The sequence below is a fragment of the Balaenoptera borealis genome (genome assembly GCF_965194805.1).
Source record: "Balaenoptera borealis genome assembly, chromosome: 7".
NCBI lineage: Eukaryota > Metazoa > Chordata > Mammalia > Artiodactyla > Balaenopteridae > Balaenoptera > Balaenoptera borealis.
Window position 1 is genome coordinate 101,605,177 of NC_138864.1, and position 19,220 is coordinate 101,624,396.

The 19,220-nt window shown below is 39.3% G+C and overlaps 1 protein-coding gene across 22 annotated transcripts in view; it reads right to left on the reverse strand.

Moving 5' to 3' along the window:
• Positions 1-19,220, reverse strand: part of CADPS2 (calcium dependent secretion activator 2) — a 549,410-nt gene that overhangs the window by 92,125 nt on the left and 438,065 nt on the right. For all 22 annotated transcript variants that reach the window (XM_082399988.1, XM_082399986.1, XM_082399984.1 and 19 more), the window contains one exon: positions 9,577-9,680. In XM_082399988.1, the coding sequence (XP_082256114.1) occupies positions 9,577-9,680 (104 nt within the window). The remainder of the gene's footprint in view (positions 1-9,576; positions 9,681-19,220) is intronic.

Sequence of the window (19,220 nt, forward strand, 5' to 3'; positions counted from 1 at the left end):
AATGTTATGCAAAGCGGAAGGGTAAAATTATCTTTGCAGATAATGTGATCTTGTACGTAGAAAAACCTAAGTAGTCTATAAAAATTGTTGGAACTAATGGACAAATTCAGCAGAGATGCAGGATATAAAATCAACATACAAAAATCAGTTGCATTTCTACACACAAACAATCTGAAAAAGAAACAATCTCATTTACAATAGTATTAAAAAGAGTAAAAATTCTTAGAAGTAAACTTAACCAAACAGCTGAAAGACTTGTAAACTGTAAATATAAAACACTGATGAAAGAAATTAAAGTAGTCACAAATAAATGGAAAGATATCCGGTGTCATGGATTGGAAGAATTCATATTGTTAAAATGTCCATACTACCCAAAACAATCTTACAGATTCAACACAAATCCTATCAAAATTCCATTGAACTTTTTTTTATAGGAATAGAAAAAACAATCCTAAAACTCATATGCAACCACGAAAGATCCCAGATAGCTAAAGTAATCTTAAGAAGAACAAAGCTGAAGGCATCACACTTTCTGATATCAAAATATGTATATTCTAAGCTGTGGTAATTAAATTAATCTGGCACTGGCATCAAAACAGACACCTAGACTAATGAAACAGAATAGTGATCCCAGAAATAAACCCACACATATATGGTCAACTAATCTTCAACAAGGGTGACAAGAATATACAACGAGGAAAGGACAGTCCCTTCAATAAATGGTGCTGGGAAAACTGGATATCCATAAGCAAAAGAATTAAACTGGACCCTTGTTTTACACCATATACAAAAATCAACTCAAAACGCATTAAATATTTAAACTTAAGACATGAAACTGTGAAACTCCTGGGAGAAAATACAGAGAGAAAGTTTCTTAACTTTGCCTTGGCAACGATTTCTTAGATATGACACCAAAAGCACAGACAACATAAGCAAAAACAGGCAAATCATCAAACTAAAAAGCTAATGCACAGTAAAGAAAACAATCAACAAAGGAATGGGAGAAAATATTTGTAAGCCATATACTGGATAAAGGGTTAGTATCCAAAATATATAATACACTCCTAAAACTCAAAGCAAAAAAAGAAATAACCTGATTAAAAGATGGACATGTGACCAAACAGACATTTCTCCAAAGAAGACTAACAAATGGCCAACAGGTATATGAAAAGGCCCTCAACATCACTAATCATCATTTGATTTTCAAATGCAAGTCAAAACCACAATGAGATATCACCTCACACCTGTCAGAATGGCTATTATTAAAAAAAACAAAACAAAATGTAAGTTTTGTTGAGGATGTAGAGGAGAGAACCCTTGTACACTGTTGGTAGGAATGTAAATTGGTGCAGTCACTATGGAAAACAGTTGAAGGTTCCTCAAAAAATTAAAAATAGAACTATCATATGCCCCTTCAATCCCACTTCTGGGTATATATCTAAAGGAATTGAAATAAGGATCTCAAAGAGATACATATTCTACCATGGTCAATGCAGTATTAGTCACAATAGCTAAGACACAGAAGCAACCTAAATGTCTACAAATGAATGAATGGAAAATAAAATATGATATTTATATACAATGGGATATTTTTCAGCCTGAAAAAAGAAGGGGATCATGCCATTTGTGGCAACATGGTTGAACCTGGAGGATATTATGTTAAGTATAATAAGCCAGACACAGAAGGACAAATACTGTATGATCCCACTTATATGAGGAATCTAAAATAGTCAATTTCATAGAAGCAGAGAGTAGAATGGCTGGGGAAAGAGGGAAAAAGGGAGGTATTAGCCAAAGGGTACAAAGATTCAGTTATAGAAGATGAACACATCCTAGAGGTCCACATACACTGCAGTGCCTATGGTTAACAACACTGTATTGTATGCTTAACATTTTGCTTAGAGGGTATATCTTATGTTAAGTGTTCTTATCACACTCAAAAAAATAATGTGGACTTCTCTGGCTATTGTATCTCAGTTTTGTTTTAATTTGCATTTGTCTAATTTTGAATGAGTTTAACATTTTACATATGTTTTAGGGCTCTCTTTATACTGTTTTTAGTGAAATGTCTCTCAGGTTTTTTCCCCCTTATTTTCATTTAACTTTTGATAAGTGTTATAATTTTGTAACCAAATAACTACAAAGCACACACATTTCTGTGATACAGATGTTTTTGTTATTCTTCCAATTAAAAGTAACTTTTAATAAATGTTTAATCATACTATATACTCAGAGAAGTCCATATTTACTTTCAAGAACTTTCTAAGAACATGTGAGATTTGTGGTTGCAAAACTCCATTCAATTCCCTCCAGTGTAAATTAGATTATAACAAAAAGAGTCAAACCACAAACCAAAAAAAGGTGGATTATAAAATATTGATATATTGAGTATTTTCTTAAAAACTTCTGTCACAATAATAATGTTCAATATGTTTATAAAAAACATTACCGTGTAACTAATTAGCAGATGGAAACTGAAGAAAACACTGGCTAGAAAAAAGAGTGGTGTAGTACAAATCACAGACTACAGAGGTAGGAACATTTTTAATGGTTGGCTCAAAGCATATAACTTCGACTTTGCTGTATAAACATCTGAATGTGAAAACCTGCTGGAAGTGGTATGTTCTATGTAAACCAAGCTATTGCTCTTTGAAAATATTATATTTGAATACTTTTTGTTTAAATTTCTACTAGAATGGGTATATGACAATAATATAAAAGGAAAAAAATAAAATAGCATACACAATTTCACTGCATATACCTTGCTCCTGTCTTTTAGAGCTGGGTTGGTGACATAGATAAGAAGAATCCGAGATTCCTCCCTCTGAGTAGAGCAGGATAGAAATGCTACTGAAAATGCAGCACCGCAAAGAGAGACATTTTCAAAGTCTCACTTCCAGTTCACAACCAATACCTTTGCGAAAGGTTAAAATTAAGACAGTAACAGCCACGTTAGGTCAAGATTGTATCAAGACTCTGAGAAAAATTTCCAAAGCTCTTTTTAAGAGTCGCAGTAGGGGAATGGAACACGATGGAAGATAATTTTCTTTAAAAAAAAACAGCTTCAGGTTGGCGAGACTTTGCTATCAACTGGAAATTTTCGTTATGTTTTGCAGAAGTATATATTTGTTTCAAATTGTATCTCTGATGATGTTATTCCTAATGAACGTAAGCCAACCTGTGACGAATGCTTATTGTTCTAATGATGACCAGAGAAAGCTTTAAGGAACCACTGTCTTTGAAAACGAAAAGCAAGGGTTGCAGGTTGTTACCTTGAGAACACAGGGTCAGTTCTCTCACCTGTCCCCTCCTGCTTTTTGCCATCCCTCTGGGTGGCAGTCCTCGCACCCCGGATTGGTAGTAAGAGGAGAGGCTATATAATTTCCTTCCTGGAGCGCCACTTCCTGGGAGGAGCTCCACGGCATGAGGGGCTCCACCAGGGAGGAGAAAACCCTTCTCAGAAACACACCCATCTGTAGGGCACCAATCAAAAGTCACGATTATCTAGGTTAGAGTGATCTTGGCTCTAAAGCTAAGCCACTAATTAGCGTAAATGAGACAGCACAGGCAGAAGGCAATGTTTAACTTGATTAAGAGGGAAATACAAAACAAAACTTGATTGTAATCCTTTAGCCATACTATTTCTATCAAAGTTCTAACAATAAATAAATCTTGTACAGTGAGAACAATATTTGTGGCAGGCTGACAATACTTTGAAAGCCGTGTCTGTTTACTCAGAGTAGTTGAAAATAGAAGCAAGTAAGACTATCCCTGAAACTGGAAGCAGAGTACTGAGCTTTTGAACTTGGTGAGATTTAAGTGATCGTGGGCAAATCAGTTCCCTGGGCGGATTTCCATTTCCTCATCTGCAAATTGGTAATAACAATACTTGTACCAGCCTCCTCCAGGGCTGTTTGGAAAAGTCAAAGAATATGAAAATCTCTTGCTGTACAAAAGTAAAAAAATGAATCATTATCAGTAACATAAAAATGAGTCAAAATTCACACAAATCTTATAATGTGACTTTAGATATTTTAAAAATAATGATATCCAACATGAATGGAATAGTTTCTATGTGCCAAGTACAGTAAGTCTCCTACATACAAATGAGTTCCGTTGCAAGAGTGCGTTCATAAGTCCAATTTGTTTGCTAAGTCCAACAAAGTTAGCCTAGGTACCCAACTAACACAATCGGCTATATAGTACTGTACTGTAATAGGTTTATAATACTTTTCACACAAATAATACATAAAAAACAAATAAACAAAAAATAAACATTTTTAATCTTACAGTACAGTACCTTGAAAAGTACAGTAGTACAGTACAACAGCTGGCATACAGGAGCTGGCATCAAGTGAACAGGCAAGCAGAGTTAGTGACTGGAGGAGGGAGAGGAGATGGGAGATGGCAGAGCTGAAGGGTCATCAGCAATAGGAGACGGAGAGCAACCTGCAATTTCACTCACCCCTGACGCTGATGGCACAGGTTCTGGTTCCTTGCTGGATCCAATTCTATCTACCCTCTTGAAAAAAAGATCCAGTGATGTCTGGGTAGTAGCTCGCTTTTTCTCGTCATAGATGACATGGTAGCACTGGACTGCATTCTGAACGGCTGCTGCAACCTTCGTGTACTGTTCTACATTCAGGTCCCATGCCTCAAAAACTAACAGTGCCTCCTCAAATAAAGAAAATGCCCTTGCCATTTCCTGCATCGTGAATCTCTTCATTCTTGAGTTACTTCTTCCTCTTGTCTCTCTTCGTCCTTTCTCTGGGCCTCCAATTCCATCAGGTCTTTATTAGTAAGCTCCTTGTGCTGCACAGCAAGGAGGTCGGTGAAGTTGTCCTCTTGTAGATCTAGCTTGAAATAAAGATACTGTACTACTGTACTCTATACAGTTGTGTACAGTAAAGTACACAAAAGCACAACCACCTGTAGAGGATGCACGCACGTGACAATGTACACCAGACAGGTGAACTAACTTAGGTGATTGGACATGAGAACGTATGTTTGCATCTTTGAAAGTTAGCAACTTGAAGGTTCATATGTAGGGGGTTTACTGTACTATTCGAGAGGCTTTTTATACATTATCTTACCTATTCCTTTCAGGTAGATGGTATAATTATCCTTATCTTATAGGTTAGCAAACTCAGAGATTAAAGAACTTGCCCAAAGTCATAAAGTTGGTAGGTAACAGAGCAATAACTTGAATCCAGGTCAGCTGGAGTGTAGAGACCAAGCTCTTATACATACAGCCTCTTCTTAATTAACTACACATGGCACAGGGCCTGTCTGTCGGTCTAGTTTTGCAGATCAGACCAATGTTAATGTCCTCTGATTTTTTTCTTGCCAGAGCATCTTTTAATGGTCTGATTTCTTTATATCTCTTTGAACTTCTTTGAGGTCTTAGGCTTCTGATTACTTTTACCCTCAAAATATAGCAAACATTTCATAATTTAAAACACCACAAAAAATATGGCTGCATAAATGAGCAAAAATAGCGCGTCTGATTTTGGAATGTATTACATGCTTTTTTCCCCCCAAGAAAAGATCAGCTTGCAATCCTGTATTTTGTAGATGATCCTAAAAGCCCTGGAGACTGTCCAGTGTCTAGGGTATCACCACAACCCCCAGCATACACATAGAGCAACATAATGCTAAGGGGTCATATTCTAGAAATATTTAAGTGCTTTTGAGGAGCCAGCAGAACGGACTAAACTAAACTGGGTGACACCTAAACTACTGCCAAACGAATCATAAGTTTTCTGCACTCTTGATTCACGAAAATCTTTCCCAATTGTGTTCATAGATGAATATAAGTATTGAAATAACCAAGTGAGATGAAGAACTGAAAATGCTTCAAAACATGTTGGGGTAAAGTGCTACTCTTAATATTATACATTTATAAGTCAGTGAGTGACTAACAAACATTTCTGGTAGGATATTTTTGCCGATGCAGTTTCGTTTGAGAGTCACTGCTGCAAATTGAATACTGCCCCTGTAGCTTAGTTGTATGAAAGCCACTTACCGGTCATCTTCTTCCAAAAAGAGGAACATTTGTTGGACCACAGGCTAACCTAACCCTAAACCCGTCCTAAAAAAAAAAATGTCGATTTATCTCACTGGCTATCCAGATATAAATACTATGCAATTAAGATGAACTCAACTGTTGAGATGAGTGCAATTTAGTTAGTAGTAGATAGTAAACAGATCTTGTCTATGATCAAGTTTTGTATAACTACACTTTAAGATGGTCCTTAGATGTGCATGGTAGTAGAGAGGAATAAGGATATGAGGAAGTAAACACAATGGAAAAAAATTAAAAAATCAAACATCCATTCTCTTTATGTTAGAACCCATCCAGATGCATGATCTGGTCCACACACCGATGTTCATGTGAATGACCACACGCACAAATATGCGTGTCCATACTGAACTCCTGGGTCCTGGCCCGGGACCCAGCCAGCTGCAGGGCAGGAGGCATCAACCATTTACAGTGAACCGAGAGCTAAGTTGCAAATACCGAATTACCGCCAGACATCCCCCTGGCCTACGGTGTCACTGATACGGTGGACAATATCATATTTAAAATATCTTAGGGACCTTCAATTAAGATTCTGCTGCAACAATAAATCACAAAGTAACAACCTGAGCTGTGCTCATATCGATCATGTTGCCTCTCTCTCTGCCCCTTCACTGAGGGATATTTCCAGCCCTCCATCCCCAGAGCAGAGTCCCAAGATATGCCAGGAGAAGAGCCTGACAGAACAGAAGGGACATCTCCAGGCTTGCACCCTCATCCTCCTCTCTGCACTTATATCCCTGCTACGATGCTCAGTGTCAAACCTGCCGGCAGAACTAGGACAAGGCACCCATACCTGCCATTCTACTGAAACCAAGCAATAACAATGTGGTTCCCTGGAAAGTGTGGAGTCTGGAGTTGGCCTGCGTCTTCACGCCGTCACTGACCAGCTGTGCACCTGGCAAGTTTTCTTAGCAGAAAAGCGGTGCGTGTGTCTGGAGGGGGTGCGCTGGTGAGAGCCTAAGGCTTTCTGGTTGGCATCTGGGACTTGCCGCCTTTGTCAGAGTGAGCGGCCTTGGATGGACAGTTGTCGGATCAGTTTGTCTAAATTTCTGGTCAGACACAGTCTCATCACGGGAATGTGGAAGATGTCCTTCAAGATTTTCTGGAAAGGAGCTTAAACTGTCTTTCTCAAAAGAAAACACAGAAATTCAGAAGAGAAGCCTGAGGGGAGAGGTGGAGAGGCCTTCAGAGAGAAGGGAGGACTGTCTTATAAGCAAGTTACTGTCAAAGATCTGAAGGACGTGAAGCCTGCTTAACTGAGAAATTGCTGAAGGACAGAAACAACCTCTTGGCCTTGTGAAGTGAACCGCCCCTGCGGAGGGAAGGAGAAGGGAAACGAGAGGTGCTGACACACGGCCACTTGAAGGTCTCTGAGGCAGACGCATTAACCTTCACCAAGGGAGCCGGGCCGGGTCCTCTTTTGTGCAGTCAAGTCTAGCCTGGACATTCAGCAAAATCAAGATCAGTGTACAATGCAGTCCATCAGTTCACTGTGGAAACGACTTTGGAATCAGATCAATTCACCCCCCAATATTGTTCAAAGGAAAAGCTGGATCTCCTGGTTAAAAAAAGAAAAAGGCCAAAAAAACACTAGAAGATAAAACCAAAACCAAACTGACAAAATCCTCTCAGCTGGCCTGTACTTAGATGGCCAGCAATAATTATGCATGCAATTACTAATAAGACACATTCACGGAAACAGTACAACAAAGATTTGCCCATTTAAAGAAATACAGTCTTTAATTCCAAGGAGAGGGACAAAGGTGGCTTTAAAAGTGTAACCAGAGTGTGTTTCTATCTTATCTTCACATAAAAGAGTTATTCCATGCTAGAAAAATGGTGAAAACAATTTTACTCACCTCTCTTCCCTGAAGAATCCCAAGAATTTGGAAGCATTGTGGAATGAAGACATGTCATAGTGTTACAAAGCATTTTAAAAAGAGGTCATTATAACACTTCTATATTTTGGCATATAGTTGAGTTACATATATGAGTTTTTGATTATCCCTGTTCAAAAAAGTCAACTGTATTTTTGTGGATTAGAAAATAAGTAATATTTACATTTTAATTGTGTTTGGATACACTGTACTTTAACAAGCATGTGGTGGTTGCAGGGAGTATATAATGCTAATTACATTTAAAAGACAGGAGAGTTATTATTTTCCTTATTAGTGCAGGAAAATTAAATGTAATTTTTGGGAAATGTATAGGAATATTAGATGTACCTGTTTAGATGAAATTGGATACCCAATCAGAAATTTTTTTTTAATTCAAAAAGGTCTAATACTCTGATGATAATGCCTTTTAACAAAAGACAAAGACAACACACACATACATTTTATCATATAATCATTTTCATTGTAACATAGCGGTAGTATTAGCCTAGAAAAGCTCCTCCTGGGAATTCACTTCAAATTATTGAAGCAGCTGTTTCTTCAGTTTAAAATAAAATATCCATAACAAGTTCACACATGACAGATGCAAGGTAAAAGCTAGATTCCACAGTCTGAGCTAAAAGCAGATGTTTTGAATGATCATATTTATAACCAGATACAATAAATCTTAGTTATCTATAGCAAGGTTTCATGAATATTCTTTTCTGAGAATTTGCTTAAAACGTACTTCCTGTAGTTTCTTATATTTTTGAGAACAAGGCTTCATTAAATATAAATATTCTATAAATTCTTCTGTATCTGGTCTTTTTCATACTTACTCATTTCACGTGCTTCCTCAAGAATAAAAGCACTGTTAGGGCACTGAAATTTATTACATTTATTTAATCCTACACATTTTCCCTACCTGATTCAGTCAGAAAACTCTTGTTTTTTAAAATAAACTCATGGCTATTAGAAAGAATGACACTTTTAAGTCTCAGAATAAGCAGTTTGCCTGATGAAATACCATTCTATATTTTTAGTGAATGTCAGTATATAATTAGCACTAGAACTTTAAAAAATCTATTAAAAATGAAGGTTTAGTGAAAATTTAAAGAAAAGTTTGACGGTAAAAGTGAAAGACTGGAGTTATCAATCATACAGTTCTGAACGTCTTCTATTCAATTTTGGTGTCCTATAGTTTATCACTACGTTTCCTTTTGAGCATTGATTAACTTACATTTCTAAACTAAAGCAATCAGGGCACAGGGGGAAAAGCAAGTGATCTGGCATCACAAGATGGGGGTTCGTGTTCCAGCTCTGCTTCTTAACTAGTTGTACACCTTAGGCAGATCCCATAAGTTCTCCCATGTTCCTCACAGGAAGACAGTTGTCAGGAACAGATACTAAATTATATACATATACAATTCCTTTGTAACATATAGGAGTTATATTTCCAGGAGATGCACACATGTTCTCAGTTTTCTGTAGATAAATGGACAGATGTGTATCAAAAGCCACTTCTTCAGTGCTGCTCCCACTATGGTAAAGCATAATGTGACGCTTTATGTGACAGTTAAAACAAGCCAAAAACAAAAAACAAAAAAAACAAGCCATCACCTCTGCATGATGCTCTTCATTCTGCTGTAAGACTTCTATGCAGAGCTCTGCTAGATGAAGAACCTCTTCCAGCTTCCTAGCAGGAGTCGCCTGGTTCATGGTCTCTGCATTAAAAACAAATCATAATAATGTTACCTTGAAAATAAAAAGCCAAGCAGATTCTAAGATGTTAATGATGAGACCAGGGTGTTGAAATAGAATGAGAAAGCATATTTTTGAGAAATAAGAGAGACAAGAAATACAAATGAATACAGTCTTTAAAAAAAAATCAGTTCACCAGATTGCAGAAAATATTTCACCCACAAAGCAATCATGGGAAACTGCAAGTGCTTTGCCATTTAACATATTAGAACTAACAGGTGCATCAGCACATGAGATGCTCAACTTCTGCAACAAACAAGTTATAATTCTCCTCAAGGTCAGAAATACAAAGAAAGGCAGATACCACAGTCTTTTCCTTCTCTCTGTATTGTATTATCAATACAATACCATTCTCACCAGATGAGTCATTCCTGGCATTAGCAAAACGCAGGCTTTTCTGTTGCTATTTAAATTTCCAGCCTGAAATGTCTAAGGTTCATGTTGATCTTAAATGGAAGAAGTACAAAGTCACCTAAAACAACTCTGACAGGCTGCAATTAACTGATTTCCTCCCCTCCAACTGGGGAGGGGTGAAGAGCCATTCTTTGAAGCTGAAGGTTCTCTCAGCATTACAGCAAACTGGTATAAAAAGGCCAGGCCACAATGAGATTAAGTGCAGCTGAAATCCAGCAACAGAGAAGACAAAGCAGTTGATTTCAGAGATAAAACAAACTGGCAAAAATTAGAGGTGCCCTGTGTAATGAAACTGTTTCAAAAATGTGAGGAATAGAGTTTCCAGTAAGGATACTAAAGATAAACATTTCTGGACTCTCTCTTTGCCCCTGTATGGAGATCGTAAGGAAGAGAAATAAAATGTTTAGATAAAGAGCTTTTTCTGTGGAACCTAAGGAGTTTTTTTTTTTTTTTTTGGCAGGGGCGGGGCAAGAGATCTATTCCCTCTACATCTCCTTATAACTTCAGCCTTAACTTTGGAAGACTTCCATTTGCTCTTAATTTGTTCCCAAGGGACATACAATGATTCAGTGAAACAGCCTATGATTGGTGCTTGTTCATTAAACACTTTTTATAAGCTCACTATGGGTCACAGTGTGATGCACGTGGGGTTTCCCATCCTCCAACCCTGATACACATCCTCCCAAACTCCCCTGCAGGATTAAAGCCACTGCTCATCTGTCACGGATCAAAGAGTAGGATGATTCTTCAGGAAAACAGTCCGCTAAACACAACAGAGTTGAGTGTGCCTACAATAATCTTAGCTGTGGGAAGTAGGAGGAAGTAGAAGACATGTCCCTGCTCTTACACCACTCAGACTCCAAAAATCACTACTGCTGGGATCCTTAGACATCCACTATCCAACCTCCCCTCTGTTTCATGATCACTTCAACATCCTCAAACGAGGGTGAAGTCAAGGAGGCTTGTGACTTTGCACGACAGTCTGCTCCACTTGGGGGCAGCTCTCGCTATTGCAGTGAGGAAACTTCAAAGTTTGGAAACAGTGTAAAGCAAACAGAGGGGAGGCAGGGGATGTTAGGAGAGACTGCTGAGAGCAGGTGTATTTAGGGGGGGATATCAGTGGGAAGATAAGCAGAACCTGAAGCAGGTCCTAAAGGAGAAGCAAATGACCTGGGTAAGAGGAGGAAGGGTTTCTAGAAATGCTTGCATGTCAGAGATGTGGTGCATTTCAGAGGAAGGTGATGATGAAGGTGGCTACAAATGTCACCATTTATTGAGAGCCAATTACGTGTCAGACCCGGCACCAGGCACTTCCCATGTGTCATCACACTAATTTTCCTAACAGCTTTAAGACGTTTGGTTATTTATTCATATAAGTCGTAGATGAGGAAACAAGCTTGGAGAGATGAAATGCAACAGCTAACACGTGGTAAAGATGAGACCTGACTTGGTGTGGGCTCTTAGCATCTCTACCCTGCACTTGCCTGGCTGGAGTAAAAAAGTTCTGGGAAATGATGGGTGAGGAGCCTGAGGTTGGATCGTGGCAGGCTTTAAGTAAGAAAATAAATAGACTCAGTAACTATATCCTATCTGGTAACCTGGAGCAAACGTTTCTCTGCCAGGCTTCAGAATAAATTAATTTTGGGATAACGTATTTGTGGTTGTGTACTACAAGGAAGGACTGGTGGGGACCAGGTCTAGTGTATGGAGAACTATGGGAAGACGGTAATGGGAACAGAAAAGAAGAGAAAGGTAGAAGGGACGCTTTGAAGAAAGGATTTGCAAGCCTTTGTGAGTGACTAGAAATTGCAGGTCAGAGAGGACAATGACCTTAAGGTTTGGAGATTGCATGGCTCAGAGAATGAAGATGCGTGGTTGATGAAACTACCAAATGGGTCTTCGATGGGCCACCCCACCTAATTACCATGTACATAAAATTTAAAGTAAGCAAATTATTCTAAACTAAAAGGAAAGTGGCGCATTGTAAAATCTGCATGCACAGGGAGTTAGGATATCTGGAGCCTTTGCCTGGAAAACTCCTACTCATCATTCAAGACACAGCTTTAATGCTACCTTAAATGTAGGACCTTCTCCAAGTTCTGGGGCTGGGTGAGTCGCTCCTCCCTCTGGGTTCCCCTATTACCAGCTCATGAGCTGTTACTAGACTAGGCGCAGATCAGTCAGAAACTGGGTCTCATGATCTTGTGCTCTCACTATCTTGAATAGGCTTTGGACCATGACAGGTACTTCATGAATGTTTACTGAGAATGAGGTAGTATAATCTTTGGGAAAGGGCATGTTAAAAATAGAATCAATACCCAAATTATTTCATTTCACTTTGTGTGGGATTGCAAATAGCTCTTCTGTCACTCACAAACCAAGGGTGGACGAGACAGCAAGTCCACCAATGAAATGCAGCTGTAGTCCAAGGACACTGCTCAAATAATTGATGAAAGCTGTGTTCTTAAATTATTAGAGATTTTTGGGGAAGAGTTTTCAAAATAATTTTTAATTCTCAAGAGTGTATCACTTATATTCTTTAATTTTTCCATCTTTAGATTTTTTTGTTTTTGTTATTTTTGGCTGCATTGGGTCTTTGTTGCTGCGCATGGGCTTTCTCTAGTTGTGGCGAGCGGGGGCTACTCTTCATTGTGGTGGCTTCTCTTGTTGCAGAGCACGGGCTCTAGGAGCAGGGGCTTCAGTAGTTGTGGCACACAGGCTTAGTAGTTGCGGCTCGTGGGCTCTAGAGTGCGGCTCAGTAGTTGTGGAGCACGAACTTAGTTGCTCCGCGGCATGTGGGATCTTCCCAGACCAGGGCTCGAACCCGTGTCCCCTGCATTGGCAGGCGGATTGTTAACCACTGTGCCACCAGGGAAGTCCCTCCATCTTTAGATTGAGGGTGTTGAATTAAGTTGAGGATTCTTAACCCTAGGGGTTAGGAATAGGTTTTAGGGAGTCCTTGAACCCCTTATAATTATAGGCTAATTTTTGTGTATAGAGGCATTTTTTGGGGAGTGAAGGATCATAACTTTCAGATTCTCAAAGTAGTCCATGAGCCAAACAAATGGTAAGAATCACTGAACCATATAGGCTCTAAGATTCCTTCTAGCTAAGAGAGTCTATGCTTCCTATAAATTTTGGGCTTTACCTATATTGGATTATATCATTTCAACTTCATGAGGAAAGGGAAAGGCAACAAAATGTAATTGTTTTGATCACAGAAGAGAAACTTATTTTTCCTACATACTTTAGTACATTATTTACTGTACCCCTAAAACCATTCTGAAAGTTAGGGAATCAGGAGCCCCATTTCCAGATTAGGGAAAAGTGTCTTGGAGAGGTTAAAACAGTGATAATACAGTGACTTGAATTCTTTTCCATTTTCAAATTCTCTGAATAGGATTAACATACACACACATACGCACACTCAACTGAATATATATGTTCAATGTAAACTTCTGAAATAGCTGAAAGTTTGAGTTTATAAAGTCACCATATCCTTAGCCACAAGTAGGCAATAATGGGAAAGAATCAAGGAAGCAACCTGAAAACTTACTTCTGTTTATGTGTGAATATATCAAGTCCAGCTTTTACATTTGACACTCTTAAGGAAAAACTCACAGAGTACCCTGTGCTCTACTGAAACTTAAAAACAGTCTGAAACACTTTATTCTTTCTAGATTAAATTTACTGAGAGGATCAAAACTTTGTACTTGAACATAATGACCACTCTAATACTTTAAATAAACAGCATTTTTATCAAGTACACTATGTATGCCATCTCTGGCTGCCACTCATTTGACTACAGCCAAGAAGTTTAATGCATTTTGTAGCTAGAACTCTACTAGATAACAAGGTTATCAATAGCTCCATTAAAATTCTGAGCACTGTGAATATTTGAGAATTCTCCCTTAAAATGTCCACTTTCCCTCTTTTTGCAACATTTCTACAGCGTTACAGATGCCTCTATATTCTTCAAGCTTCATGCCAAGTTGCTGATAGTTGGTAACACATTTCAAATAGTGGCATTTAAAACAAATATACCCAAAGTAGCAAGGTTTCTTGATGAATTTCAATGTATTGCTCTTGGCTACGATATTTCTTCATTCTGGAACACTTTTACTTTTCTATGGCAACACTTCTTGGCTCCTCAAAGCAATTCCTTTTAATTATGCTCATCTGTACATTTAAGAAGAGATCTCACTGGAAAAAAAAGTCGGAGGTGGGGAGATGTAAGAAGACAGCCTGACCATTGTGTGTTAGCAGGCTTTAACTCTGCTCCCCTGCTTCAAAGAGGGTGCATACTCTCAGCATTCTCTCCTTGGCTGCCTCCTTTCCTGCCACTGCCTGTCACATTGGATACAAAATGATGCTCATTGTGAAGGTTGTAAGGGGATATGGGGAGAAGACCAGTAAAATCATTTCAGTCCATTTTTCTCCATATAAGATACATATAAATTTGAAATGTATTTGACCTTAACTTTTAACAGACTGATTGTATCTGTACTTGCAGCTAAACAAGGACTAGAATTCAAGATGATGTTGGATTGAAGGGCTATGGCAATAATCCCACTGCAGTACTGCCTTGTCTACTCTCCTCTGCAGCTAGGTCATGATAACAGCTAGAGTGCACCAACATATAATTCCTATATATGCGCTAAGATTTCCTTTTTTTTTTAAACATCTTTATTGGAGTATAATTGCTTTACAATGGTGTGTTAGTTTCTGCTTTATAACAAAGTGTATCAGCTATACATATACATACATCCCCATATCTCCTCCCTTGCGCTAAGATTTCTTGCTGGTTCTTCAACATCCCCAGATTTTGGGGCCCTGAATTTGATTCAACAAACATATATTACATGTAAGATATTGTACTAATAACTGAGGGGATAAAATGATGAACAAAACAGTATTTCTGCCTTCAAACAATTTATGTATCTCTTTCCCTAACCAGTTTATAAAGTAGAGGATAGAGCTGCATCCCATGCATTTTTGGTCAATATGAGGAAGTTCTATAATAAAGCTCTGATAAAGAGTGAATTAAATGCATTCAATATGCAAGAAAAGAGTTACTAGCTTGCAAGAAATAGGATCAAAGATATATCAAAAAGAGGGCTTTAAATTGCTCATGTGTAATATATGGAGTTCTTCAGAATCAAATTATCCTTTTAGTGGGTGGGTGTTTGAGTTCAGGAACATTAGATCAGAGAAAGCAGCAGTCTGACATTGAAGTCTCCCATCTTTTTCCTCCTCCCATCTGAAGACAAAGAACTCCCTCCCTCTAAAGGACAAAAATCAGATGAATGGGGAGAAAGCCCTGACATTCAGGAGGTAACTGAGGTGAGAAACTTGTATGCCTGAAGAAAAGACTCTGGGGAGATCTACAGGTCCTGGGGAAAAAAAGAAAAATAAAGAAGACGAAAGAGGGGGAGAAAATGGGGAAATGACTACTTTCTAGAGAAAGGAGTTAAAGGAAGGCCTACAGTTTGGAAGGAGTAAGGAGACCAGCAACATGGAAGCATCTACACGGGACACTGTGGAGACCCAAGTAGTGAGGCTTTGCCTTGTGAGGTTTAACTAAATAAGGAAGTTGGGCCAAGGGTACAACACCTGAGTTCTTCTACCTGAAACCCTAAAGGTCATTCAGTAGCAAGGACCGTCAGCACCCTCTCTGTGGACTGCTGGTCAGAAAAACTTATCTACCCACAGACCCCGATGAGAAATGGTGGAATGGACCCCTCTATTTCCTTGTGCCCCTTCTCCACCAAAATAGATGGTGACTGCTCCCACCATCCACCTCACCCTCTTACAAAAACATAGGGCAATACCACATTACGCACACACCTTGCACACTACTACGGGCACATACATGATCTGTACCAATTAGAGAGATCAGAAATGGTTCCATCTGAGCTGCCACCTCCATCTTAAATGCCTTTTTCCATTCATACACCCCCTTAGGCCAGCCCAGCTGGCTCAGGGAATTTCTACTGACTCCCTAGTCTGTCCTAATTTAAACCTTAATTCTTGTCTGGGATCAGTGTTCTCCCTCTTCCCATGACCCAGACTGAGGACTCAGTTGGAAAGTGTAAATTCTATTGAGATTTTTCTGACCCATCCTTTAGCTCCAGGCATAGCAACCTGTGGTGAGTGATACAGTACCAGAGTCTAGTACAGCTAGGTCCTTGGGAGTCCTACCCCTGCCAGATCTCAATACTCATGGGCCTTTTCATCCCAAGAGGGAAGGAGGGCAGGAGATCAAACACTTTCCCATTAAACAAAACAACCCCTCTCCCTCCCACCTGTCTGCCACTTTTAGAGCTTGTGACTAGATTAGATGATTCCGGGTGGGGGGGCGGGGGGGAATCTCCCTCGACGTAGTCCCCTAGAGGGAATGGTATATAACTTGCTGGCTAAGAAGACCACCTCAGAATCCAGGAGAGAGGCGGTATCTAAATCTAAACCCCACTTCTCCAACCTGACCTATACTTGCCCAGTATCTGACACCCCAAGACTTGGTACTGTCAACTGGTGCAAAAGGATGGTGTATCACTGACTCTCTCTTGGCTTGTCTGACTGCAGCCTATTACGGTTCTATGAGTGCCAGGCATAACGCATCACTCTAATCAATGAATGGGGTATTTTCAGTATAGGTCTGTAGTTCGCAACTTCATCATGCACCAGAATCACATGGAGGGCTTGTTAAAACACAGATTGACAGCACTACCCCTAGAGTTTTTAGATTCAGAAGGTCTCGCGTGGGGTCAAAGAACTCGCAGTTCCCAGGAGATGCTGATGGCGCTGGTTTGGGCAATGCACTTTGAGAACTACTAGTGTTTATGAAAAACAAAGATGACCTGTTTAACCTTCAGATTATTTCCTCCTTTACCTACCCAAAATCAAGCTATATCTTTACATAAACTTCATTTGAGGGAAAAGGTGACTTTTGTGTAGAATCGGAACACATCTTCAGTAATGTTATCCCAGATAGGATGAGGTACATATTTGGACAGTCCTTAGATGAATGAAAATAATCTACGATGTTACGGCCTGCCTACGGATGTTTAAAATCCATGAGAATACCAATGGCCACAGATGTTTGAAAACAATAGGTCTGTGGCCTCCTAATTCCAAGGCTCCCTTTGGGGCCAACTTGTTTAATGACCCTGTCATTTAAACCAACAGTTGCAGTTAATATCTCCTTGGAATTAACCATGCTAATGATACAGTGCCTTCGAATAACTGTCCTGCAGTCACAGTCACATTAGCTGCTTTACCTGGATTATCTTTCACATCAGTAAGTTCGTTTTTAAGGAAATGGTCAGCTACAGAGCAAAGGAGAATTGGACACTGGACCAGAGGCAATGGCAATGGCAGTCAAACTGGATGCAAACTGAGCAATCTCCATAAGCCAACAACCCGTGGTGATCCATGAGTGACAGGCCATACGAAGTCAGATACCGCTGGAGGTAAATGGCAGTGACACTTTGTGAACCTTCCTTGAGGAGGAATAGGGAGGCATCGTCTCCTCTTAAGATCTTAAAGGCATGATGGTGATGGAATTACAGAGAGAGGATTATTAGGATACACACACACACAATTTAATATTATTTGGTTTAACATTTGTCACAGGCTTTTATAATTATGTGATTTATAGGAGTGGAGAAATAGGGGGGTTCCCTGGTGGCCTTATGGTTAGGATTCTGGGCTTTCACTGCCATGGCCCGGGTTCAATCCCTGGTCGGGGAACTGAGATGTCGTGCAGTGTGGCCAAAAAAGAAAAAAAAAAAAAAAAGATTGGAAAAACAGACACCTTTGTTTGAGTTTTATAAAAGTTTTAATTTAGTCCTTTTAGCTGTTGAGATTCTAGCTCTCCTTAAATCTGTGAAACCAGAAGATCTAAGATCTAAGATCTCACAGGAAGAAAATATCTGCATCTGACTGCAGAGCCTATGAAGGCTTGAAAGAGAAAACAATTTTTACATGCATATTTACTTTGCTCTGGTTAGCTCTGGCTAGAACTATGTGGTAGGATTCTAATGACAGCAGAAATTTTCTTCCACTGGCAGTTTTCTCAGCTAGTTGCATAACAGGGGCTTTTCTAAAGACTGGTCTTTAGCCATGATAGCCGTATCTGTATTTCACATACACAGATTACATTCAGCAGCTGAAACTGAGAAATGGTCCCTTCCCTGGTTTATTGCTCTTCATATATATATACACCGTATTTACTTCTCCCCAATATAATTCAGATTCAGAAATTGAAAATCATCAGAATAATCTCAATTATGCTATGCCAATACTAAATTATCATATAATTAAAGCCTATAGCGTCTTAAATTTCATGCCTAGACCTTCTTGTCTTCTAATTACATTTACCTGAAACAAGCAGCCTTTCCATGGTCGTTTGTTACATTCCCACATAAAGGGAATACCTTCACACCTCCACACTTATACTTCTGCCCCTTATACTCTTTTCTCCATTCTCAGGGAGAAAGTCCGCCTGTGAACAGTGGGGGTTAGGCAAGCAGGATCCAGTGAGGCAATGGGGGTGAAGACAGTTTGTTCAGGAGTGAGCAATGGTTAAGGTGAAAGGCACTCCAGAGGCTTGCCAGCTGGGAAGCAAGCTGAAGGAGAAGAAATGAGAAGTTTCCCAGACACAGCAACCACAATATGAAAGAGATAATTTGAAGATTTGTAGCCTTGGGTGCTAAGAAATTAGTCAAAAGATCTTGACGTCTGTACGTATGTCTTTGTTTCCTTTGACACATAATCAAGATCTGTTAGGGCAGCCAGCTCATGCGTTAATGGTGGTAAAGTATTTGATGCCAAGATTTGGAGAAAGTCTCCTAGCTGGACAAGTGTAAAGACCAAGTGTAGAGAGTAGGGTTGGGCTTGGTGACATCCTGAGTATTTCTATGGTTGGTCTTAACATCGTGGGTCTGCCTGCCACCGTGAATGTGTGTGTATGCACTGATGATGCCTCAGGGATATTTTATAGGTTTCCCTTTTGAAAAAAATCCAGCATTACAAATTCTTCAATTAGGTCTTTATATTGAGTGCTTGAAGCTCTACGTCCACTTCAC